Source organism: Periophthalmus magnuspinnatus, chromosome 12 (assembly GCF_009829125.3).
Source record: "Periophthalmus magnuspinnatus isolate fPerMag1 chromosome 12, fPerMag1.2.pri, whole genome shotgun sequence".
In the NCBI taxonomy this organism is placed as follows: Eukaryota; Metazoa; Chordata; class Actinopteri; order Gobiiformes; family Gobiidae; genus Periophthalmus; species Periophthalmus magnuspinnatus.
This window is the reverse complement of record NC_047137.1, coordinates 17,297,937-17,324,308: the sequence shown is the minus strand read 5'-3', so window position 1 is coordinate 17,324,308 and position 26,372 is coordinate 17,297,937. Positions and strand designations below refer to the sequence as shown.

Below are 26,372 nucleotides of genomic sequence, written 5' to 3'. Positions count from 1 at the left end.
GTGCACACATTAAAGCAGCACAGACTTATTTTAAAATGACAGTCGTGCCTTTTAATTTATCTTCTTGCGGGCCACATAAAATGACGTGGCGGGCCGCATTTGGCCCCCGGGCCTTGAGTTTGACACATGCGGTCTAGAAGAAGTACAACATTTTCACTTGAGTAGTATTATTCTGAAATAACGTTACTCTTACTTAACCAGAAGTACAAAGTAGTGGTCCGAGGAAAAGCATCTGTTTTATAATTTTAACTGAGTGAAATTTGAAGGACAAAACTTTAAATAATAATGTACAAAATCTGACTAATTTTTGTGTCTGTTTGAAAAATAACTAAACAAACTAAATCATATTTGAAGGAGCTGCAAGATACACAATTATAAAAATAGTAAAAAAAAAAAAAAGTAAAAAATAATACCCACACCATAGGGACAGTTTTTTTTTTTAATTGTGATGAAATTACAAAAGAGAGGAGGACTCCCCACTGTCTTTGTCTTTGTCCAGTCTCCCTCAGGACAAACTCATCCACCCTCCACTTCTCTGCTCCTGTGTGTCCTGTCCCGTGTTTGCGTGTAACTGTCCCGTGTTTGTGTTTGCGTGTAACTGTCCCGTGTTTGTGTTTGTGTGTAACTGTCCCGTGTTTGTGTTTGTGTGTAACTGTCCCGTGTTTGTGTTTGTGTGTAACTGTCCCGTGTTTGTGTTTGCGTGTAACTGTCCCGTGTTTGTGTTTGCGTGTAACTGTCCCGTGTTTGTGTTTGTGTTTGTGTTTGTGCAGCGGCCTGAGCCTCGCAGCCGCATGAAGAAGTCAGGCAGCAGAGAGATGCTCCACAGAGACCCCAGTCCTCCCCCGTCATTTGTCCCCGAACCCCCCAAGGTGAGAGCCCTGCACCGGCCTCCTCCTCCTCCTCCTCCTCCTGCTCCACGTACCTCCAGTCCTCCTTACCTCCACCTCCACCTCCACCATCACTATAACTAATCAGTACTGCTTTTTTTTTTAAGAAGAAGAAGAATCCTGCAGTCAAACAAATATAACAAATATGATTCACACATTTCAAAGTTGTTTACTGTGATGTGATTTCCAGCATTAAATGTCAGTACTTTCTTTTCTGTTCCCGTGTGTTTTATGCGTGTAATCCTCCGTGTCCAGTAGGTTGTATCGTGGTCCCCGGGTGTACACTAGTCTCTGTGTCTTATACTACCTCCCTCTGTGGCGCAGGTGCGTTCTCAGGGCCGCACGGACTCATCCCGGAGCTTCGACTCTCACTCCAGCAGCACCATCAGCAGTGACACGGCGGCACAGAGGCCCCTGCCCCCTCCCGTGGCCGTCAAACCCCCCAGCGCCGCCCGCCCGCTCCTGCCCCCTCCGGAGCTCAGCCCTGGTCCTCAGCGCGAGGAGGACGACCCCGCAAACAAGTCCTTCCGGGGAAAGGTGAGGCCATTTTCTGATGAGTTTCTATTGGAGAACCGTACTTGGATCTGTCATGACGTTCAGATATGTTTTTAAAAAGAAGAAAGTCTGTAGTGTTTGCAGGGCCCGTAGACTTTTTATATAAATGAACGTCGCTAACCTGCTCGTCGTTTGCTTTATTTAGACACAAATGTATGAATGTTTTGTCCTCCTTTTGGGTTAACCTGTATGTAGAACTGATTTATCTTTGGTTTAGTCTCAATTTCTGTGATATTTAGCCCTAGTTTGAGCTCGAGATAGTCAGAGTTTAAATCTACTGGCCCTCGGAAAAGCCAAATATTATCTTATGTTCTGGAAAAGTTTGAGAAGCACGGCTCTAAATGTATAAATGTATAAAATCTCATTCTGTATATCTTTGTCATTAATCTGCATTTGAAATCTCAGAAGTCCGTTTGGCAAATATTCAAAGGCGTAGCAGTATTTTTCGGAATAACTGGCTCCAGAAATGCTACAGAATGCATTTTGTTTTTACGTCCAGCTGGTTCTGTATCACTGTTCTTCGTTTCCTGCTGCTTTGGTAACTTCCTGCTTCTGTTTCTTCTTCTTCTTCTTCTTTGCTTTTCACAATAGAGGTCTGGTAACTATCAGGTAAAGATGTGGAACGTGCTCATCAGTCTCTCATCGTCTGTGTTTATGTTTGTGTGTTTTTCCACTGAGCTTCACATAATTTCATATCTGAACTGTAGTGTCCTGCATCAGACACAACAATAACGATGCTTTTGTTTAAGAACATGTGACTAAAACGAGCCTAAACGACGCCTAAATTAAGAAAAATCAACTTTTAATTCCTGAAAAATATTTAACCAGTTAAAACAATATGAAAATGGAATTATTTAGACGTTTGGGACGACACAGGATTTTTAAAAGTGTGTAGCGCGACTCTGAGTTTGGCCAAGTACCTCACGATACGACAGTAGTAGACGAAGTACTCAACTTTGTCTCTTAAGTAAAAGGACAGATACTCACGCAAAAAGTTACTCAAGTAAAAGTATCAAATGAAAAAATCCACTCGAGTATTTAAGCACCTGTTTAAACAATCAACAACACGTGTGAAATAAAGTGTAAATGAACAGATGCAGATTTAAAATGACATATTTTGTTCAACAGTAACGAGACAAATCTATTTCTTAATTTTTCTTACGATTTTTTTTGTTTTTATTTTTGTTTCGCTCAAAGCCGAAGCTTGAACCAAAAAACTTTAGTCAAGATGTTTCCACGAACATGCTAAAAATAACCCCTCAAATAATATGAAAAGTACTTTTTAATTTTCAGTTCAGTTCAAAAATGTAGTGGAGTAGAAAGTACAGATACTACTTTCAAATGTAGGAAAGTAAAAGTAAAAGGTATCCAGTTTAAAATGTACTTAAGTTGATTTTTTTAGGCATCTGTACTTTACTTTAGTACAGTACTTTACTACTTTTACTTTGTCACATTCCACTACTGCGACACGAGACACATCCTGATACTTGTACCTTTCCCTTAAAACTTGTGTTAAAGGTTTTGATTATCTAGAAAAACAAAACTCGAATTTTACGTCCACATCGACCTTAATATGAGAACACTTTTGTCACAGTTTCACATCAGCAGATTCAGTAGTCTGCAGGTTTAAAGTGGTTTAAAAGTAAAAGTCCACTGTAATACGACCGTGTGAATGTTTTGAGTTGATGTTTTGAGCCCCGGCGTGCAGCCCGTCGTCTAAATCCTCTTTGTTTCGCTCGTTACGTCACATGACCCTCCGCGTGACCCGCCCGTCCTCACCCGTGTTTGTTTTGGCTGCAGATCCAGGCGTTTGAGAAGATGGACCATTTGGCTCGAGCTCAGAGGCTCCTGGAGCTGCAGGAGGCGGAGAACGCGCGGGTGAGCGTGTCATTCGTGTACAGCAGGGGGCAGTGTGGTGCAACAGAAGTGCAGCTCAATATGTGCAACCGCCTGGTACATTTTAGTTTAACTGATCGAGAAAAATAGTGACACAAATCAAGATTCAGTCAGTTCTAATTGTCAGTTATATATTTGTTCTACAGCTCACCATAAAATCATGTGGTTTGGAGCAGAAACGGGCCTATTTTTTTGGGTTAAATGGCACTAATTCTGTCTGTATTATTTGTTTTTGTAAAGAAAACGTATAGATTGGTCAATATGATGAAACTAAAATATTTACAAAATTCCCAAGCTTTGAAATCAGCTTCTTTGACTCATTTAAAACATCAGTAGAAGGAATTAATAAGAAGGGAATAACACGAACACAAGACGTAGACGAAGTAGTTGAGGGCTGTGCATCAGAGAAAGGGTTTGGACATTTGTACTTCTGTCCCTCTTGTCTTATTTTTGTCTCATTTGTGATGTTTGTGTTCCTGTTTTCAGCTGGAGATCGCTCAGAAACATCCAGACATCTACGCCGTCCCCGTGAAGCCCAAACCCAACCTGAGCCGGCCTCAGCCCATCGGGTCAGTCTGGACAAGGGTTTAACACATCGACTGTTTATATACATGGACGTAGCTAACATGCTAGCCGTCGCGTGTGTCCGCTCTCTCTCTGTCTCTGCTGCTTCAGACTCATTCTGGTCTTAAATGTTCGTATTAACCCTCTACATGATCCTGGGGTTTTTATTTCACTATTGTGTCTGTAAATCAAGATATGAACATTAATAACAGACAAATCAGACATGTTTTATCTCATAGAAGTTCTAAAACCGTCAGAACCGGTCCACTTCGCCTCTGTCATTATTTTGAGTTTATTTATTTTTTTGTTATTTTGAGTTTATTTTTTATTTTTTTTTCCAGTTCATTTTGAGTTTTTTTCTTTTTTTTTTTGCTATTTTGAGTTTTTTTTTTTTCAGTCATTTTAAGTATTTTTTTTCAGTTATTTTGAGTTCATTTTTTATTTTATTTTGAGTTTTATTATTATTATTATTTATTTATTTTTATTTATTTATTTATTTTAGTTATCTAGAGTTTTTGGTTCTTTTTTTTTTTTTTTTTAAGTTATTTTGAGGTTTTGTGTTTTTTGTTATTTTGAGAATCTGTCCTCTCTCTGTCTCTGCTGCTTCAGACTCATTCTGGTCTTAAATGTTCGTATTAACCCTCTACATGATCCTGGGGTTTTTATTTTACTATTGTGTCTGTAAATCAAGATATGAACATTAATAACAGACAAATCAGACATGTTTTATCTCATAGAAGTTATAAAACCGTCAGAACCGGTCCACTTCGCCTCTGTCATTATTTTGAGTTTATTTATTTTTTTGTTATTTTGAGTTTATTTTTTATTTTTTTTTCCAGTTCATTTTGAGTTTTTTTCTTTTTTTTTTGCTATTTTGAGTTTTTTTTTTCAGTCATTTTAAGTATTTTTTTTCAGTTATTTTGAGTTCATTTTTTATTTTATTTTGAGTTTTATTATTATTATTATTTATTTATTTATTTATTTATTTATTTTAGTTATCTAGAGTTTTTGGTTCTTTTTTTTTTTAGTTATTTTGAGGTTTTGTGTTTTTTGTTATTTTGAGAATCTGTCTCCTCTCTGTCTCTGCTGCTTCAGACTCATTCTGGTCTTAAATGTTCGTATTAACCCTCTACATGATCCTGGGGTTTTTATTTCACTTTTGTGTCTGTAAATCAAGATACGAACATTAAAAACAGACAAATCTGGCGCCTTCTTTCCCCGACGTTCCTCCCGCTAGCGTTAGCAACAGGCTTGATTGACAGCGTTGCTAAGTGGGGGGAAGACACGTTACCTTCAACATCTTCGCTCCAGATTGGCTCTCTGGCTGCTATGATACTCACGGTCAAAATTCAGAAATTTAAATGATAAACGTCCCTTTTAATATAACAAACCTGTCACGTGCGCTTTAATGCCACTCTGTAGAACATTCCGGGCCAAACGGTACAAACGCTACAAAAGATCCGTCTTTAATCTGAGGAGCATGAAGGAGGAGAGAGAGAGAGAGAGTGCATTTTATATGAAAGACATTAAGAATGACAGGAGGAAGGAGAGAATGTGATTGGCTGAGAGGCTGTGACATGTGACACACAGCAGAGCGCGTGATTGGACAGCACCTTTAATAGGCCCGGGACGATATTGAAATTTAGTGTCAAAATAATTACGATTAACGATTATATCACAATAATTATTAAAGTTGTGGACAAAGTTGTTTAAAACGTTCTGGATATGAATAATTAGAATTTGAATCTTGAGTGTGTAAGTTCCACGTTTAAACAACTGTTATAGTCTTTTACTTTGTCGTCAGTGAAAAAAACTACAATCTAGTGGAGAATATTCTGGATGAACAGGGAAGTCAACTGAAATTCAGGGGGCCCGGGGCAAGACGTCTCACCTGGGCCCCCCTCTAAAACAAATTAATACGAAGAGAGTCCAATTCTGGGCCCAACTACAAACCCCTTTTTCTTCCCTCGTCGACTCCCATGTGGCTACGTATCTTTTTTTTCTGCACGTTCTGGTGATGCAGCGACGATTATCTTTGTTGCCAATTATATAAAATCCCCCACGAACGATTATTGTCGACTCTTTTTACCACGATAAATGATATTATTGTTAATCGTCTCATCCGTTCTTTTGTGTCGTAACAGATCCAGCTCCAACCCCGACCCGCACACCTCCCCCCGACCGTCCTACTCCGAAGACGCCGAGGCCGAGTACCGCCGACAGCTCAGCCAACAGGACAAGAAGGGGTACTACAACACGGGAAAGTACAAGGACACCGAGCTCTGAGTTACACACACTACTACTACTACTACTACTTCTTCACAGTACTCGACCCGATCTGTGTCTCACTACTGAAAACAGAAACAGACTGAACGCTTCTTCATGTACAGCTGATTTCTTCACTTCACATTCCGCTCTGGACCAAAGTGCCTCGTAAAACTCCTCACTGTGCTTCTCGACAAACATCACCAAACACCAGCGTTTTCACCGGACACTCGCAAAGTTATGGAAATACAAAAAAAAAAAGCAAACAAACCTACAATACGTCCGGGTTTTGGACTGGCACAAACGCAATCCTTCCAAACTGTGCGGTTAGAATCGAAAGAATCATGAAATCATATCGATATTGTAAATAAATCTGTAGACCCGGTCGCTTTTTTTAGGATATAATTGAACCAATGAACGACCGGTGTATTTTTAAAGTAAGTCGAAACATGGGAAACACTTAAAGCCGCACTGTGTAACTTTTCTGCGGTCTTGTTGCAACCTGCCGAGCTCCATAGAGACGTGATCGCTCTCCCCGTCATGTTCCTCTCCACTAAGTTTGGGTGAGTTTAATGCCACACTGCAGAACATTCCAGTTAAAGCTTTAACGTCTCCGTGGATACGAGCAGGCGGCGGCGGACCCTCGGCCGTGCGAAGTGCCGTAGTGTAGCTTTAAGTGTGCACGTTGTGACAGCTGTAAAGTGGACGCTGCGTCTCCGCTCCTGTGTTTTTTTTTAGAGACAATCATGTTTATTCAGAGTGTGGGGTTCACTATGAACTCTGGGTAATCTGAGACGTCTGTGATTCTCCTGCACACGGGACAATAAATACATGTTTTTTACCTCGACTCGTCTCACTGCGTGTGTGTGTGTCTGTGTGTCTCAGTGTGTGTTTGTGTGTGTATGTATGCGTCGGTGTGTGTGTGTGTGTCTGAGTGTTTGTGTCTGTCTGTGTGTGTATGTCTCAAAATGTGTATCTCAGTGTATGTCTCTGTGTGTGTGTGTATGTCTGAGTGTGTAGGGGTGTGTGTGTGTGTGTGTGTCTGAGTGTATGTTTGTGTGTGGGGGTGTGTCTGAGTGTTTGTCTGTCTGTGTGTGTGTCTCAATGTGTATGTGTGTATGTCTCAGTGTGTGTGTCTCAATATGTGTATGTCTCTGTATTCGTGTGTGAGTGTGTGTGTCTCAATATGTGTATCTTAGTGCATGTCTGAGTGTGTGTCTGTGTGTATTTCCCAATATGTGTATCTCAGTGTGTGCATCTGTCTGTGTGTGTATGCCTCAATATGTATATGTCTGAGTGTTTGTGTCTCAATGTGTGTGTGTATCTGTGTGGGTGGGTGGGGGTGTGTGTGTGTGTGCGCGCCTCAATGTGTGTGCCTCGACAGTGGGAGGGACACAACACATATGATTCCGGTTGGTGTCAATCTTTGGGAATAACAGTGAAATGGTGACGTTTCTTCTCACATTGACGCTGCTCCATCAGCCGTCCAGCTCACAGACGCCATCTACAGCCCAGATAATGCATTACAACAACACCTGACACTGCACTGCTAACAGAACAGTGTTTGCACTTAAAGTTTAGTTAAAGCTGGTGTTCAAAACAGGAGAATCTCAAAGTATTTTCATTCTCAGAGTCATATCTACATCTATTTCACTATTAAAATAACTATATATGTAAGATTTTGATTTTAAACTCTATAAACTTGACCTTTCTGTGTCCCCAGGATCAAATCCAGCTCTTCCTGATAACTGTACTGCTGATTTATTATATTATCTTTTCTCTCAGTCTCTCATTTGGGTTGCCAGGTTCAGTTGTGTTCCTTTAAGCGATTTTTCACATTGTTGATTTCCCAAAAGTCAAATTATTCAGATTTTCAGGGTGTAAATCTACCTATTGAGATGGAAACTGTAAAAAAAAAACAAACAAAAAAACCCCGTTCTCCAGGACCAGACGCCACACGATGCCGTTATACTCATCTGTCATATTTATTACTCGTGTATTTGTACATGCACACCTCATTAGTCTCTGCAGCTTTTTACAGTTTGGTCATATAGGTCCATACTCGTACATTCAGAGTAGACTAAAAGACACAAAAGAATGTCCCCTCAGGTGTCCCACAGCGAGGGACTGAGGTACCGGGGCCCCTCAGATGTAGACGGGCTGCTCCTGTGCGGTGAGGAGACGGTACATGGCAGCAGGCATCGTCTTCATGTGGATCTGCACAGACAAAGACCGTAATAAATACAGGAATACTGCCCCCTAGTGACAAACGGACGTCACTGCGTTCTACTCTGACGACGCCAGATGTTGTGGGACCAAGTCATTTTGAAAGTCTTAAGTAAATCTCAAGTTCAAGTCCAAACCAAGTTCAAGTTAAACCAAAGTACCAAATACACAGTAGCTCGTATTTTTACAGTTTGTTTTTAAAATCAAATTACTGCCTAAAAAGTCATGGAAATAAATCATAGATGGGTCTTTTCACAAGGAGAAAGTGGCGTCAGTGTGAATCATACTGTCCTAATCCAAAGAATTTATTTGAAAGTGTTAATTTAGTCCTTGTTTTGTCCTGATCTAGTACTGGTTTGGGCCTAGTCTAGTCCTAGTCTAGTCTTGGTTTAGTCCTGGGTTTACTCTTAGTCTAGCACTGGTCTAGTATTGGTTTAGTTCTTGTGTAGTCCTTGTTTGGCTCTGGTTTAGTCCTTGTTTAGTCCTGATCTAGGACTGGTTTGGTCCTAGTTTAGCCCCGGTTTTACTTTTATTCTAGCCCTGATTGTTTTGCCCTGATTTAGTCCTGGATTTACTCTTAGTCTATCCCTTGTCTAGTCCTTTTTTGGCCCAGGTTTGGTCCTTCTTTAGCCCTGATCTAGTACTGATGTGGTCCTAGTCTAATTCCGATCTAGTCCTGGTCTGGTCCTGTTCCAGTCCCGGTTTAGTCCTGTTCTAGTCCTGGTCCGGTCCCGGTTTAATCCCGGTTTAGTCCTGGTCCAGTCCCGTTCCAGTCCTGTTCCAGTCCCGGTTTAGTCCCGTTCTAGTCCTGGTCCAGTCCCGGTTTAGTCCTGTTCTAGTCCTGTTCCAGTCCTGTTCCAGTCCCGTTCCAGTCCCGGTTTAATCCCGGTTTAGTCCTGTTCTAGTCCTGTTCTAGTCCTGGTTTAGTCCTGTTCTAGTCCAAGTTTAGTCCAAGTTTAGTCCAAGTTTAGTCCAAGTTTAGTCCAAGTTTAGTCCTGTTCCAGTCCCGGTTTAGTCCCGGTCCAGTCCTGGTCCAGTCCTGTTCTAGTCCTGTTCATATAAGTGTTTCACAGCTGTACAGAGACAGGTCTGACCTCTCCCATGGCGTTGGACAGTATCTGGACGATCTTCTCGTGGGGCGTGGCTACCACACTCTGGCTGTTGATCTCGATGATGCGATGGCCCACACGGACTCCGCCCCTTTCTGCGATGCCGCCCCTCATCAGGCTGCAGATCTGGAACACACACGAGAGAACGTCACTACAGGCTCGACTACTACTAAAAGTACACGTGCCATTCATTCTTCAATAGAGTAATGCCGTCTTCTGGAATATTTTTGATATTATTTGGTTGGGGCGGTGCTTTTTAATGAGTGTAATTTGTAACGTTTGATTAATCCGCACATGCTGTGGTCCCACAAACTGAAATTACTTCATTTTTACATCTGATATTATAGTATAGTATTTAGTTACTTCTGTTTTAGTTGAAGCTGGTACCTCTTAACAGTAGTTCATTTGTTTACCCATTGCTAAGGTGATGCGCACAGTGTAGTGGTATCCAACGGTGATTAATTGTTGGGGTTGCAGTTATCCAAAAATAATGCACAGTAGTTAGCCGTAGAATTCTCCCTGACCATGCACCAAAAAAGACTGTAAACACAACAGATTGACTTATTTCCATTGTCACATTCGATCATAAACGCGCTCTCATTCACACACAGACTTTGGGGTTGGTGCGTCTAACCACTAAGCCTCTAGCGCCCCACTGTGGCACCTGGTTTTCCAGCGCTCTCTCGTCCAGACCCAGCCCTGCTTAGCTTCTGAGATCTGTTGAGTTTGGCCTTCTCAAAGTGATATAGTGATGGTTTTGACTTTAGTGGAAGACATTTCTCTCTCATTTAAAGACGTTTTATCAAATCTCAAACGTGACAGAACTGTTACGGTTTGAGCTGTAGTGATTAGCCCGCGTAAACGACGCTTTAAAGGACTTACGATGCCGTTCTGCACGCTGAAGCCCAGTTGGTAGCGCAGGTCGGGTCTGCGGATCAGCACCATGGTGACAGGAGGACAGCGCACGATGTTCATCTTAATCCTGCACTGAGACTTCAGACCCTGGAACAACAAGAGCCACGGTCACTGCTGCTGCCAAAACAGAACGGTCTGGTTGGGTCCGGTTGGGTCCGGTTGGGTCTAGCTGGGTCTGGTTGGATCTGGTTAGGCTTTGGCTGGATGTGGTTGGGATGTGGTTGGGTCTGATTGTGTCTAGTTGTGTCTGACTGGATCTTGCTGGGTCTGGTTGGGTCTGGCTGGGTCTGGTTGGGATGTATTTGTGTCTGGTTGGTTCTGTTTGGGTCTTTTTGGGTCTGATTGTGTATGGTTGGATCTGGTTAGGGTCTGGTTGTGTCTGGTTGTATCTTGTTGGGTCTGATTGGGTGTGGTTGGTTCTGGTTGTGTCTGGCTGGGTCTGATTGGATCTGGTTGTGTCTGGCTGGGTTCGGTTGTGTCTGGCTGGGTCCGGTTGTGTCCGGCGGGGTCCGGTTGCCCTGGTCGCCCTCCAGTACCTTGATGATGCTCTGGCAGGTGCTCAGGGGCAGACCCACCAGGCTGGTCCCGTTCACCGTCATGATCTGGTCTCCGATGTTGAGGCGTCCGGACTTGTGGGCGGGGCCTGAGTGCATCATGCTGGCGATGATGACGGTGGGGAGGATGGAGCCCCACCCCGACTCCACGATGACCACGCCCAGGATCTCGCCTTTCTGCTTCTCGATGTAAACCTGCACGACATGAGGACGAGAAGGAAAGGTCCGAAAACACATTCTGAAGTGTAAGAAAAGTCATTTACAGCTGAAGAAAACGTACAACAGAAACGATAATATTCAAACTTCTTCCTCCAAAGTCTTTTACTGAAAATGGACTGGTCTTCAGCTAATCTAAGTCACAGTTTGGGAAACGTGTCGCTTTCTACCAGTATTTAAAAAAACGATTCATAACCATCTCTAAGTAAAAGAAAAATCAAAAGTTATATGAGTAACGATGTTTTGCTGCACTTTAAAGTTCTTAGTCCAGCTTGCAAAAAGTTCACTCGTGCATTGACAAACATCTCGGTCGCGCACGTTTATCGCGGCCTCCTCAAGAGCACCCACAAAGAGCACCCACAAAGAGCACCCACAAAGAGCACCTACTTCAGTTCTGGTCAGATTACTGCTGGACCTTATATGTAACTAACTTCTCCCTTCAGACCACAACAAAACATCTTCACTCACTTTTGTCCAGTTGACAGATTTGTGTTTTTCTTTTCCTACACATTATATTAAAAATGCAGTTACACCCCCAGCTGTTTTAGACTCAATACAGGGAGACGAAATAGTAAAGTATATGTAGAGGAGTCCTACAGGAGTCCTACAGGAGTCCTACAGGAGTCCTACAGGAGTCCTACAGGAGTCTTTTATCTTCTAACTTTCTGTTGGTTAAATCGTTCATTTTGTTAAGCCCCGTGAGGCGACTGCTGCTGAGACTTTGGTCCCTACAAAGACAAAGAAGTCCCGCAGTCGTCCCGCAGTCGCCCCACAGTCGCACTACAGTCGCACTACAGTCGTACTAGTCGTCCCACAGTCGCCCCACAGTTGCCCCACCCGTGTGTGTAGAGCTGACTCACATCGCGGCAGTTCTCGGACTTGGAGAAGTGGATGAGGTCTTCGTTGTACATGTCCTGAGTGCTCAGCAGGTCGCTGTACTCGCGCTGGCTCAGGTCCTCCGGGTCGATGCCGTTGGCCCTCAGGAACTCCTGGTAGGCCACGCTGAAGGACTGACCGATGGACTGGGCGATCAGCTGGGCCTGAGGAGTGAGGGAACAAGGATCAGGGAAGTCACACAGTTTGTCCTCCAGCTTAGAAGAGACACTTTCACTCGTCCAAATAAAACTGACCGTGATCTCATGATGTCTCCAATGTCCAATAAATAAATCTAATCTAAAAAAGTGTGGTGTAATCTTTGAGTGGAGCATACGGCAAAAGCATCGAACTGAGACATGGAGGTGGTGCCACACCTTTACACCAAGGATCTCAGACACAGGAAGAACAAGCAAATGCAGGGGCTAAACCAGGACTAAACCAGGGGCTAAAAAAGGGACTACACCAGGTCTAAACTAGGTCTAAACCAGTTCTAAATCAGACCTAAACCGGATCCAAACCAGGACTAAACCAGGACTAAACCAGGACTAAACCAGGTCTAACCCAGGTCTAAACCAGGGGCTAAAAAGGGGACTACACCAGGTCTAAACTAGGTCCAAACCAGTTCTAAACTAGGTCCAAACCAGTTCTAAATCAGCCCTAAACCGGATCCAAACCAGGTCTAAACCAGGACTAAACTAGGTCTAAACCTGATCTAAACCGGATCCAAACCAGGTCTAAACCAGGTCCTCACCAGGTCTACACCAGGCCCCCCCGTCCCGCAGACTCACGTCCTCAGACTCAAACACGTGGCAGATCATCCTGTAGACCCTGTGCTGCTCGGGGCTGTGCTCCTCGCTGGGCTCCTGGTTCTCCTGCTGGTCCTGGGGGTCCTGGGCGGATCGGGACCGGACCATCTTTCCCCGGGCCATGAGCACCACCATGTTCCCGATGTCTGCGATGTAGGAGATGGTGCGCAGGGGCAGGTCCATCAGGCTCTCCTGTCCCACCACAAGGGGGCGCATGACACAAAGTGGAGACGCCATTTTTATCAGACGGTGAAATATTTCTCCTCATCTCATAATAAAAGAGACGTTCACTATTTACACGATTATTTAGACGGAGGTTCTCACGGAAAACATCACAACGAGGAATGACACGTATGGAATGTAGCGAACAAAAAAAATCCACACTTGTTTTAAATTTTGAACCAGGACTAAACCAAGTCTAAACAAGGATTACACCAGGTCTAAACCAGATCTAAGCCAGGTCTGAACGAGGACTACACCAAGTCTAAACGAGGACCACACCAGGTCTAAACCAGATCTAAACCAGGTCTAAATCAGATCTAAACCAGGTCTAAACGAGGACTACACCAGGTCTAAACCAGATCTAAACCAGGTCTAAACGAGGACTACACCAGGTCTAAGTTCAGATCTAAACCAGGTCTAAGCCAGGTCTAAACGAGGACTACACCGGGTCTAAACCAGGTCTAAACGAGGACTAAACCAGGACTGAACCAAGTCAAAAAAAGAATTCCAAACTTGTTTTAAATACACAGCCTTCTCCCTTTGCTCTGATCTCTGCTTTGCGCTCTCTTTCTCTTTCCGCTCCAAAACTGAACCCTGAGTTTGCAGCGTCATTACCAAAGCAAAAGGCGGATACTTTGAGGTTTTTGATTTAAAATTTCAAAATCAATAAGTTGTAGAAGTGAAGATGTTTGGCTGCTCATCCCAGCCAAACATCTTCACTTGTACAACTTTGAAATCTAAGTCCAAACACCTTCTCCAAACTCAGATCGTTCTCTCTTAAATTGTCTCTATTTGCGTTTCGTCTCTAATGAGCTACGTCACGTTTCAACTCCGCCCCAGTGCGATCTCCAGAAGGCACATAAAGCAGCGTCCAGTGCTCTGACCTGAGTGTCTGCGTTCAGAACTTTGATCCTCTGAGTGGACATGAACAGGTCCACCTCCACCGTGGACACCGAGTCTCCGTCTCCTCCCTGCGCGCACACACACACACACACACACATATTTGAATGTTCCTGATTCACTGTGAGTGTTTCAGACCATAATGACACTGACCTTCTTCCTGTTCTTGGCCTGTTTCTGAGCCGCCTGTGGAGAAAACACACAGTTAGAGCAGGAGACGTGTCCCCCCTGTGTCCCTGTGTGTCCCTCTGTGTCCCTCTGTGTCCCCTGTGGAGGTGGGTGGAGGTGTACGTGTGTGTAGATGTAGTTTAGAGGTTTATGTAGCGTACTGTGTGGAGGTGTGTGGAGGTGTGCATGTGGAGGTTTTAGGAGGTGTACGTGTGTATGGAGGTGGGTAGACGTGTGTGGAGGTTTTAGGAGGTGTACGTGTGCCTCTGTGTGTGTGGAGGTGGTTAGAGGGGGGTGAAGTTATGTGGAGGTGTGTGGAAGTGGTTAGAGGTGGTTGGAGGTTGTTTGAGGTGTGTGGAGGTGTTAGGAGGTGGTTTGAGGCAGTTGGAGGCATGTAGAGGTGGGTGGAGGCGTGTGGAGGCGTGTGGAGGTGAGTGGAGGCGTGTGGAGGCGTGTGGAGGCGTTTAGAGGTGTGTGGAGGTGGTTAAAAGCGTGTGGAGGCGTGTGGAGGTGGTTAGAGGTGTGTGGAGGCGTGTGGAGGCGTGTGGAGGTGGTTAGAGGCGTGTGGAGGTGGTTAGAGGCGTGTGGAGGTGGTTAGAGGCGTGTGGAGGTGGTTAGAGGTGTGTGGAGGCGTGTGGAGGCGTGTGGAGGTGGTTAGAGGCGTGTGGAGGTGGTTAGAGGTGTGTGGAGGCGTGTGGAGGCGTGTGGAGGCGTGTGGAGGTGCGTCTGACCCGCACTCGGCTCATGGCCTCCTGCGCCTGCTGCATGCGGGCGCTCTTGGACGGCGTGCGCTCCGACAGCAGGTGGGTGCAGCCGAGATACGTCGCCGCAAAGATGATGCCGTCAATGAGGTCATCGGGGTCACAGGGCCCTGGTACTGACACGGAGAACAGGTCAGGCATTTACACACACACACACACCCACACACCCCCACACCCACACACATTACATCATCTTTTACTGCCCCGTTTAAGTTTTTAATTTAACATTTTTAAGGAACTGTAGCCGTCTGCACTTTACTGTTTTAAAAGAAGTTTCCACAGACTGTAAAGAAGTGACGGAGTGAGTGACCACGAGTGTCATAGCAACCAAAGAGCCAATGAGGAGTGAGGCTGTTGAAGGTAACGCCCCTTCTCACCCGCACCATAGGTTTAGCAAGGAGCGAGAGCTTAGCAACGATGTCAATCAAACCTGTTGCTAACGCTAACAGGAGCGACCTCGAGGAAAGAAGGACCTGATTTGTCTGTTTTTAATGTTCGTATCTTGATTTACAGACACAATAGTGAAATAAAAACCCCAGGATCATGTAGAGGGTTAATATGAACATTTAAGACCAAAATGAGTCTGAAGCAGCAGAGACAGAGAGGAGACAAAAACCTAAAAAAAATAAACTCAAAATAACAAAAAAAAAGGAAGAAAAATAATTTTAAAAATGCAAAAAACAAAACAAAAAAAAACCTAGAAATAACTAAATAAACAGAAAACAATAACTAAAAATAACAAAAAATAAAGAAAATAAACAAAAAACCTCCTTCAAAATAGCAAAAAAAATAAATAAAAATAATAATAATAATAAAAAAACAAAAACTCAACATAAAAAAAACAACTCAAAATACCTAAAAAAAAACAAAAAAAAAAAACTCAAAAATTAACCCCATGTAGAGGGTTAATATGAACATTTAAGACAGTTGATAAGATATTTTCATGAGTCTGAAGCAGCAGAGACAGAGAGAGGACACAGTCGATGGAGCGAGACGTCCATGGTCACTTTTTCATTCGTTTGGAACGCGGCAGCTCGCAGGTTAGCTATGTCCATTTAAATAAACAGTCTATGGTTTGAACATGTTCACACTGGATTTTCACACACACATATTTGATTTTCGTGACACTGTTTGGAGAAGTAACGTTTCCTACCATCAACAAAGGTCGGGAACGTCGGCAGAGACTGTCGGATCTGAAACGCAAAACACAATTGCTTGCATTACGCCGAATACTTACTGTACCTGATTTTTATTCTGTTAAAAATGTGAAAAACAGAACTAAATCACTTTAAACGGTCGTCCAAAGTTATTCCTCCATTACTTTATCCAATCAGATTAGTGGAGTTTGATCACGTGCCCCAAAAAACCCGCTGTGTGTTTATTTGCGTGAGTTTTCGTGGATTTCGCGGCTGTAAACGAGCACCTCCTGTTGGTTTGGCCTCACCTCTTGTGCTGTGGGCTGTGGCGGGGCTGCGGGGGGCGCCCTCTGCTGGCTGGGGGTGGGGTTCGCGTTGTAGCTCTGTCTCTGCTGGACGTCCCTCTGCGGGTGGGGGTGCGTTCTGGAGGTGTCCGGTCTCAGGGGGCTGACCGGGTCCTGGGCCGAGGAGGAGTACAGGGACAGGGAGTCGCACGGAGAGCCCGGCGACACCTGCGCACGCGAAGATGACGGGTTTGCAATGGTTTATGGGTAATCACACTGTGTGCATTCATTTCCTGGACACTCATCCTGGTTTTATACACAACATCTGCCATCTAGTGGTAAAAAATTGTAATAAAGATGGTGTTTTTAAGTTTAAAGTGGACGTTTCTCCTTCAGAACTGTGTGTTTGTTTTAAAATGTCGCTGTTTGTACCACACACAGATACAAACGGTGCATTATTATTAAAATAGAGCAGAAAATACTACAAAATGTCCATAAATGTGTCATCACATTTGTTCTATTGTACTCAGTCAATTTTCTATTTTACATCTTTGTATCGTGTTTAAGTCGACAAACGCGGTGCCTGTAGTTCACTCAGAGCACGACAGGGGGCAGTGTGGTGAAGTGTCTCTGTTTAAGTTTAAGACAATTCTATTAAATCTACAAAAATGTTTATTTATGTTCACTGTCTGGAACATGGAGTTTGTCTTTTAGATGAAAAAGTGAGTGATATGTTTTGATATTTATATAAAAAGGCAGATGTTTCACAAGTTTAATCTTTATATAAATATATTGTTTCCTGCTGAGTTTTTTTGCATAAATAGTAGTTTTTGCATTAGCTCCCCCTGCAGGTGGAGTCGTGTGAGTGCAGTTTGGTCAAATACAGAGATGTGTCATAGTTTTGAGAGTTTTAGCCACGCCCCCTTGCAGTCAGTACCTGTACCTGTCCTGTGGGGGCAGCCTCCTCCGTGGGGCTGTTCTCCTGCCTCATCACCCACACTGGCTCCACGGGCTGGTCCGGGGTGTAGGGGGAGCGCACGGCTCGGGTCTTCACCTCCTCGATGGCCTCTTTGATGCCTCTGATGGCCAGGCTGATGGCGTCTCCCTTTGGCCCGGGGTCCCCTGGGGTCCTGTCCTCTGGAGCGTCCCCCGGGGACGTCCCTGGGACAGACGGGACAAAAGTGTCAGAGCGAACGAGACAGAAGAAGAATCAAGACCAAAGAAACGTCGTCTGTGAGTCTGAGTGTTCTGTTATAAAATCAACACGTCACATTATTAAAGACGACCTGCAGTGACCTGAGCTCAGAGGAACAGCTCCTTACAGATATATGTGTTATATGAAATATATGTATCAAGGATCGTGATGCCACTTTCACACAAACACCACATTTTTTACTCATGTACTGTTGTACTGTTGTACTATTGTACTACTCGTGTACTTGTGTACTGTTGTACTATTGTATTGTACTAATGTCCTTCTCTGCTTTAAGGCCTGGACCGTGAGGATCAGATTTACTCCTGATGTTCAGGGTCTGCAGTTAAACTCAAAGTCTCTAATTTAAACTTTAAAAATAATGACACATGTTTATAAATGTGACTGATGTAGTTCCTTAAATAACAGCATATGTTAAGAATGAACATGTAAAGAGCGCCCCCTGCTGGACAGACGAGTCCCTGTCCCCTGATCCTCCAGTGAGTGTTTTTGGCGACTCACTGCACTGAGGACAGAGTAGCCGTCTGTGGGAGAGTAACACGAAAGTTTATGTCAAAATGCTCAGTTGTACATAATTTGGTGAAATAAAATGTGACATAAGGGTCTGACCCTCAGCTCGAGCTTTAGCTGTGACCTGGACCTTTGCCTCATTATGGCAGTGTGTCCCGTGTGTCCAGTGTGTCCAGTGTGTCCAGTGTGTCCAGTACGTGTAAAGTGTCACTGTCCTGCCCGCAGAGGGGGGCGGGGGCTGTACCTGAGCGCTGGGGCCCAGCGGGGGCCCTCCTCCCCAGGGCGTCTCCTCTCCGGGGCCCCTGCCTCCTCCCTCGGGGCACGGGGCTGCGCTCGCCGCTCTCTCCGTCGGACTGACCGTCGTAGTGGTGCAGCCTGCAGCCGACGGAGCTGTCGGGAGGCAGGGTCTGGGTGGGTCTGTGCTGCAGTGCATGATGGGAGCTCTTGTGCTCAGGCCTGGTCCTGGGTTCGGCTTTGGGGGGAGGGTCCGCGGGGTAGGCCGTGCGCAGGGGCTCGGGGAAGGAGTTGGGGTGCTGTTTGGGGGGAGGGTAGGACTTCTGGTGGGACTGGGAGTAGAAGTCAGCGTAGGTCTGTGGGTAGGAGGGCGGGGCCTCGTCCTCCTCGTCCTCTGGGTGTGTGTCACTGTAGGAACAAGTGTTTACATTTAAACAAAACGCTCTGGTCAGAAAAAGGGTACGGTCACTTGAAGCATCATCACAGCCTCAGTGACCCCAGGGTGACCTCACCTCTGGTCACTGTTCCCGGGCGGTGTGTCCCGTATGGGCGGGGGGCTGGGGTCCTCGCTGAAGTGGTCCATCTGGGGAAAATGCGGGACGTCCGGGGAGGAGGGGGGCGTGGGGGAGTGCAGAGGGGGGGGGCTGTGCAGGGGCCCGTCCAGGCTGAGGGACGCGGCGCTCTCCGTGTCCGAGCACAGGTCCGTGATCTCGCTCTCCTGGGCCGGGTCGTCCGGTGCCTCTATCTCCCTCTGAGTACTTAGCCCCTCCCTCTGAGCACTAGGCTCCTCCCTCTGAGCATTTAGCCCCTCCCTCTGTGCGGTTAGCCCCTCCCTCTGTGTACTTAGCTCCTCCCTCTGAGCACCTAGCCCCGTCTGTGCAGTTAGCTCCTCCCCCTGTGTACCCAGCACCTCCCTCTGAACACTTAGCCCCTCCTGCTGAGCACAAAACTCCTCCCTCTGAGCAGCTTTCACCTCCCTCTGAGTAATTAGCTCCTCCCTCTGTGCACTTGGACTCTCATTGCGCACACCTAGCCCCTCCCTCTGTGAACTAAGCCCCTCCCTCTGTGAACTAAGCCCCTCCCTCTGTGCGCTGAACCCTGTCTTCTGTCGACTCAGCCCCTCCCCGTATTCTCTCAGCTCCTCCCTCTGCCCACGAGGCTCCTCCCCCTCTCCACTTAGCCCCTCCCTCTGTTGACTAGGCTCCTCCCTCTGCTCCAGCTCCATGTTCTGCTCTGACATGTGGACATCAGGGACACTGCCCTCTAGTGTTTGTGCTGTGTCTTTACATGTGTCCATATGTCTCTGTGGAGCACCTGCAGAAAAAAATCATTTTTAAAACAAATTAAAATTAAATATCACACAAAACTGAGTTCTGTGAGATTCTAGGTCTGTTTGTCATGAAGAAAACACTATAAAAGATAAAAACGTGCATCATTTTGTGCGTTTTACCCTGTGGTTGTGGGTTAAACTCCTCGTCTGTGGGCTGACCCTGTGGCGCCGGCTCAGGTGTGAGGCTCAGGGACACGTCGCCCCCTGGAGTCTGTGTGGAGGTACTGCTCTGCGACTCGTCCGTCTGGCTCTCGTCCTGTGAGCTCTGCGGCGGCTCGGCTCGGGGGGCGTCGCTCGCCTCTTTGGGCTCGTCTCTGACCGGCTGCCTCTGCCGCGCTCGGAGCCTCGGGTTGGGGTCTCCGTGGCGACGGTAACGCGCGACGGCGGGGCGGGGGTGCGGCGTCGGGTTGGGGGCGGGGTCGGCGGCGTCCGGCCTGTGCGCCGCGGCGGGTTGGTGGTGGTGGGGGCGTCTACGGGACCTGAAACAGTCAGGACGAGCACAAAGGCTAAAAACACACGTCCTGTGCTCACAGATAAGACAAACATCACTATGACGACGATAAAGATCATACGGAACATTTCACATCCACCTGGAGGATTAAGAGAAAAGAAAACACCAGACGCTCATCTGAGCCAGAACATTTCACAAGAGTTTAGACGAGAAGACACAGGGAGAACTCGGGAGGGCATCTGATACAAACAGGGACGTGTCAGAATGTGTTTGTACAGAGAGAAGAGAGGGAGGAGGGAGGGAGAGAGGGAACAGGGAGATGGAGAGAGAAGAGAGGGAGGAGGGAGAAGAGAGGGAGGAGGGAGATAAGAGAGAGAGAGAAGAGAGGGAGGAGGGAGAGAAGAGAGGGAGGAGGGAGAGAAGAGAGGGAGGAGGGAGAAGAGAGGGAGGAGGGAGATAAGAGAGAGAGAGAAGAGAGGGAGGAGGGAGAGAAGAGAGGGAGGAGGGAGAGAAGAGAGGGAGGGGGAGATAAGAGAGAGAGAAGAGAGGGAGGAGGGAGATAAGAGAGAGAGAAGAGAGGGAGGAGGCAGAGAGAGAAGAGAGGGAGAGTGAAGAGGGACAAGAGGGAACAGGGAGATGGAGAGAGAGAAGAGACAGAGAAGGGAGAGAGAAGAGAGGGAGGAGGAGAGTGAAAGAAGAGAGGGAGAGAGGAGAGAAGAGGGAGAGAGAGAAGGGGGAAGGAGAGTGAGAGAAGAAAAGGAGCAGGGGGAGAGAGGGGGAGGGTTAGCAGTTTTTATGCAGAATAAGACCCATAGAGATACAGGGAGGGCATCTGACACAGTGACATGTCAGTACCTGTGTTGGGGGCGGGGTCGTACCTGTGTTGGGGGCGGGGTCGTACCTGTGTTGGGGGCGGGGTCGTACCTGTGGTGGGGGCGGGGTCGTACCTGTGTTGTGGGCGGGGTCGTACCTGTGTTGTGGGCGGGGTCATACCTCTGTTGTGGGCGGGGTCGTACCTGTGGTGGGGGGCGGGGTCATACCTGTGTTGTGGGCGGGGTCATACCTCTGTTGTGGGCGGGGTCGTACCTGTGGTGGGGGGCGGGCTGTGCGTGCTGGTGGTGGTGGTGGTGGACCACTTCTCCGTCCTGGTTGAGCATCTGGCAGGGCCTCCACGAGCGGCGCACCGGCTCGGGCTGGGACGTCCCGTTTAGGGTGGGGGTCTCTGTTGCCCCCGGCGACAGCCCCTCTGACCTTTGACTCATGGTTCAGTCCCACAGATCTCCACGGAAACACATCTGAACGACGACCTGCAGGAGGAGAAGGGTGAGTGAGAGAGAGAGGAGGGTGGAGGAGAAGAGGGTAGAAGGTGATGGAGGAAAGTTGATGAAGAGAAGAGATGGAAGAAAGGTGATGGAGAAGAAGGGGGTGGAGCAAAGATGATGGAGGAGACGGGAAGGAGGAACTGTGATGGAGGAAAAGAGATCGGGGAAAGGAGTGGAAGAAAAGTGATGGAGGACAAGGGGTGGAGGAAACAGGGTGGAGGAGACTGATAGAGGAGCCTATGAGTTTGTGCTGCTGCTCAGTACAGGATCATGTTTTCTTTTCATTTCTTTTTTTGGTTCTTTTTTCAGTTCTTTTCATTCTTTCTCTAAAATGACGTCACATAATCCAAATGTTTGATTATATAATTGATCCTTGTCTTTTCTGTTTTGACTCTTTTCCCGCTGCTCAAAGTCCTGTTTCAGTTCTGTGTTTTATTCATTCTCTCTACGACAGAAGTGAGACGACCGATCTGACCTCTGACCTCTGACCCCTCCTGTGTGTCATGTGGACATTATGTTGAAGTGGTGTCGGTCTCTGTTTGTGTTTATGACTCACATTAAACCCACAATGCCACAGTTCCCTCTGACCTCTGACCCCTGTGCGTTTGTGCGTGTGCGGCCGACAGTCTGATAAAAACACACACACACACCGAGACACTGTGCTGTCAACACACACACACACACACTGTGCACTGTCAACGTCTAATCACAGTGTTTTTACTGGTGAGCCTGGTGCTCTGTTAGCATGCTAGTTGTTGTTAGCATTAATACGATGGTGGTGATTGTCATTATAAACCAGGACTAAACCAGGACTAAACCAGGACTAAACCAGGACTAAACCAGGACTAAACCAGGACTAAACCAGGACCAAACCAGGACTAAACCAGGACTAAACCAGGACTAAACCAGGACTAAACCAGGACCAAACCAGGATTAAACCAGGACTAAACCAGGACTAAACCAGGATTAAACCAGGACTAAACCGGGACTAAACCGGGACTAAACCAGGACTAAACCAGGATTAAACCAGGATTAAACCAGGTCTAAAGCAGGACTAAACCAGGACTAAACCAGGATTAAACCAGGTCTAAAGCAGGACTAAACCAGGACTAAACCGGGACTAAACCGGGACTAAACCAGGATTAAACCAGGTCTAAAGCAGGACTAAACCGGGACTAAACCAGGACTAAACCGGGACTAAACCAGGACTAAACCAGGACTAAACCGGGACTAAACCAGGACTAAACCGGGACTAAACTGGGACTAAACCGGGACTAAACCGGGATTAAACCAGGACTAAACCAGGATTAAACCAGGATTAAACCAGGACTAAACCAGGACTAAACCAGGGCTAAACCAGGACTAAACCAGGATTAAACCAGGACTAAACCAGGTCTAAACCAGGACCAGTCCAAGTCTTTATCCTGATGTGTCTCTGTATGTTTCAGTATTAGACACATTAGTTTACACCATGAACCAGTGAGAACCTACAGCACACTGAGGATTACACACATATAACACACACATAACACACACATAACACACACATAACACACACATAACACACACATAACACACATATAATACACACACATATAATACACACACATATAACACACACCACATTGTAAAGTCTAAATAAAGTGTGTTATGCTCCACCCTCCTCGTTGGTGGAGACTGGGGTCAGAGAGAGTGAACCTGAGCAGCTCCATCTGTCAGACGGAGGAGGAGGAGGATTACACCATTAGAGGTCTGTCTGCAGACGACACACACACACAGACACACCCCCACACACAGACACACACACAGACACACACACACACACAGACACACACATGATGCTATAATAAATGATGATACTGAAAACACTTTATGCCACTGACACAATCACAATCCTCAACGATAAACTAAAAGAAACAGGTCGACGAATTTATTTCTGTTTGAATCAAAGAGTGAAAAGGAGGAGAGTCCATGAGTGTTTGAACGGAGGTCCAGCTGTTTATTGTGTGTGTGTGTGTGTGTGTGAGCGTGTGGGGGTGTGTGTGGGGGTGTGTGTGTGTGTAGAGTAAAAACTTTGGGCCGTTGAAATTCATGGTCTCTAAACTGATTTAAGCACTTTTTAAAACATCTGTCAGGTATGAGCCAAAGAAAAAGGACTAAACCAGGACCAAACCAGGACTAAACCAGGACTAAACAAGGACCAAACCAGGACTAAACAAGGACCAAACCAGGACTAAACAAGGACCAAACCAGGACTAAACAAGGACCAAAAAAGGACTAAACAAGGACCAAACCAGGACCAAAAAGGACCAAACCAGGACCAAACCAGGACCAAACCAGGACTAAACAAGGACCAAACCAGGACTAAACCAGGACCAAACCAGGACTAAACAAAGACCAAACCAGGGCCAAAAAAGGACTAAACAAGGGCTAAACGAAGACCAAGCAAAGTCTACATCAGGACCAAACAAGGACCAAACAGAGAAAAAGAAAAACTCAACTGGACAAAACGCTGGATTGAAGATGAAAAAATCCAAGCCTCTTCTTCTTCAGTTCTGGTCAGATTCCTGCTGGACACTGCCTTATATCGGTCTGAAGGAGGCGCTAACGACACTGAAGCTAACACACCTGTTTGTTTATAGATTATGTTTGTCGTCTCAGTCTAATGAGCCGCACTAAGACTCAAATGTGCCTGAGTCAGACTTTATTCAGGCCCTAATGGAAATACAAGGCACCACTGATCTGAGCAGAACTGAAGAAGAGTCTCAGACGAGCAGCCAGACGTCTTCACTCCTGCAGCGTTTTGTCCAGTGACAGATTTGAACTTTTCTTTCCAATCAGAAGTGTCTCAGAGGTCACAGAGTCCAGTAAGAATCGGCTCGTGTCGTGTCATGGGAGGGATTATTATGTTCGTTTAAAGGAAATGATCAGTGACACATCTTCAGTCTGCAGCGCCGGTGTCGTTTGGATCGAAGACGAAGACGACCCAGCGCCGGGTTGTGTCAAATTCAATTCAAAGTTGCCGTCAAATATACAAACACAAAAAACAATAGATCGAAAATTTTGTGCCGGTTTTGTTAAAGAATCAAACTGAAGATGTTAGCATGAAAGGCAACACAGCTAAGTCACACAAAAATACACACAAAATAACACGTTAGCCGCACAGATTATTGGTTAATTTGTTCGTAATAAAACTTGGCACAAATGTAGTTGTGTTTTAAGTCACTGTATTTTAAAAGTTTCTCATCCTAATCACACGACACAACAACTGTAACACAACAACTGTAACACAACTGCTGTAACACGACTGTAACACAACGACTGTAACACAACGACTGTAACACAACGACTGTAACACAACGACTGTAACACAACGACTGTAACACAACGACTGTAACATAACTAACACCATGTAACTGTCACAGAAAATGTTTTATTTGTCAATTTTATTTGTAATTTAAGTGTAAAAAGTCTAAATTCTATCTTATTACTTATGCTACAAGGATGGACAACACGGGACATGGACAACACGGGACATGGACAACACGGGACATGGACAACACGGGACATGGACAACACGGGACAAACACAGACTAGAAGCTCCTGAGTGAGTATTTTTCTGATAAAAATTTTGTCTTTGAGTTTTTCACAGTGTTCGTGCTCAGTGATAAACAGATGAGGATTTAACAAATAAAGAGGAATATAAACTTAATATCAGTTGGAGCGCGGCTTTATATAAACAAAAAACAACAACAACTTTGGGAGCAGTTATGCACCAACACACACCCACAGTTTTACACAGTTACACACGACACACACCCACGACCAAGAATCAAAACATTAAACTCTAATATTTCACGTTTGTTTGATTTATTTTCCTTTCCATCGTCTTTGTCGTTTGTTGTTGTCTGTTCAAAATATATTTATTTGTCAGTGTCATATTTCTGTGAGCACATTTAACACAGATCATCAAACACGTTTATTTTTTATCTAATTTTGAAGTTTCTGAATGTTTTTGGGTAAAAGTCTGAGCTGAGATGGAACAGACGAGAAAGTACGAACATTTAATGAGGAAAATCACATTTGTTTATCTAAAAAAAATAGTGTTTTTAATGAATATTGTGGCATCAATATCGAGAATCAAGTTCATTAGAATTTAAAATGTTAATATTGTGATAAAACCCCATGTTTGCTCCTGTTTTCCATAAAAATACTTATCTTAATAAAACAATGAGTCAAATATGGTCGACTAAGACTGCATCAACTGATTAATCGATTAAACGACTAAACCCTGGCGCACAGAGCAGGGCCCAACATCCACAGGACTAAAGAATCACACAGGAACCTGAACATGAGCCTGAACGTGGACAATGAGACAAAAAGCACCGACTCTGGAGCCAAAGCGCACAGAACCAGTCCTCGATCCGGCTCCTGCTCTGCAAAGAACCGACTCTGGCCCCTGATCCTGACGCTTCTTTACGCACGAAGCCTCCTCCACAACCGCGGCCAGGACTGAACCTCCCCCCTCGCGCGCGGACATGTCCCAGAGACACACCGCCCTGTTGTCCTCGTCTGTTCTGTCTTTTCTGTCATAAATTCACGGCTTTACCCGGAGCAGGTGTCCGCCATCATCCCTCCATCCCTCCATCCTCCTCCCGTTACCTGCGGCGTCACTGATCCGGGACGCGGGCTGCGCTCAGGCCCGGGGCGGAGGACATGTCCCCCCCGCGGTGAGGCTCGGCTGTGGCCCGGTGGACAGGGTGGACAGGGTGGACAGAGGCTCGGAGCGGCCTGGTGCCGCGGTGCTGCTGGTCCCGTTAGAGCCGCTGAGCTCCGGGATTAGAGCCGGAGAAAACCACGCCCTGCGCGTCATGACGCAAGAGGCTTAGAGCGCACAAAGACAGAGGGACGTAAACACCAGCTGACAGGGACAGGGGGACAGAGGGGGACAGGGACACCAGCTGACAGGGGG

The 26,372-nt window shown here is 45.9% G+C and overlaps 2 protein-coding genes across 4 annotated transcripts in view; one reads left to right on the top strand and one right to left on the bottom strand.

Annotated features, from left to right (window-relative positions):
* tjp2a (tight junction protein 2a (zona occludens 2)) overlaps positions 1 to 7,876 on the top strand; it is a 53,088-nt gene extending 45,212 nt beyond the window's left edge. For 2 of the 3 annotated variants that reach the window (XM_033975994.2, XM_033975991.2), the window contains 5 exons: positions 771 to 869; positions 1,212 to 1,424; positions 3,243 to 3,320; positions 3,825 to 3,907; positions 6,047 to 7,008. In XM_033975994.2, the coding sequence (XP_033831885.1) occupies positions 771 to 869; positions 1,212 to 1,424; positions 3,243 to 3,320; positions 3,825 to 3,907; positions 6,047 to 6,188 (615 nt within the window). In that variant the 3' untranslated portion in view covers positions 6,189 to 7,008. Of the gene's footprint in view, positions 1 to 770; positions 870 to 1,211; positions 1,425 to 3,242; positions 3,321 to 3,824; positions 3,908 to 6,046 lie in introns of all 3 variants that reach the window. The other variant, XM_055225601.1, reaches the window with a different exon arrangement.
* Positions 7,877 to 8,151: 275 nt separating this feature from the next.
* LOC117379318 (amyloid-beta A4 precursor protein-binding family A member 1-like) lies at positions 8,152 to 21,382 on the bottom strand. The gene is made up of 16 exons (XM_055225591.1): positions 21,165 to 21,382; positions 19,748 to 20,106; positions 18,810 to 19,611; positions 18,308 to 18,705; positions 17,278 to 17,501; positions 16,365 to 16,568; positions 16,074 to 16,113; positions 14,891 to 15,036; positions 14,145 to 14,177; positions 13,976 to 14,062; positions 12,852 to 13,061; positions 12,048 to 12,227; positions 10,954 to 11,166; positions 10,385 to 10,504; positions 9,488 to 9,628; positions 8,152 to 8,384 (listed from the first exon to the last, which is right to left on the bottom strand). Exons 1-16 carry the CDS (start codon positions 21,338 to 21,340, stop codon positions 8,313 to 8,315), a joined length of 3,405 nt encoding a protein of 1,134 aa, XP_055081566.1. The 5' UTR covers positions 21,341 to 21,382; the 3' UTR covers positions 8,152 to 8,312.
* Between the last annotated feature and the right edge of the window lie 4,990 nt (positions 21,383 to 26,372).

Excerpts from the sequence above, each read along its gene's own strand:
- LOC117379318 (XM_055225591.1), bottom strand. The coding sequence starts at position 21,340 with ATGAGTCAAAGGTCAGAGGGGCTGTCGCCGGGGGCAACAGAGACCCCC. Across the intron at positions 20,107-21,164 it reads CAGCCCGCCCCCCACCACAG|GTCCCGTAGACGCCCCCACC; the intron begins GTACGACCCCGC and ends TGACTGTTTCAG. Across the intron at positions 14,063-14,144 it reads AGGCCAAGAACAGGAAGAAG|GGAGGAGACGGAGACTCGGT; the intron begins GTCAGTGTCATT and ends GTGTGCGCGCAG.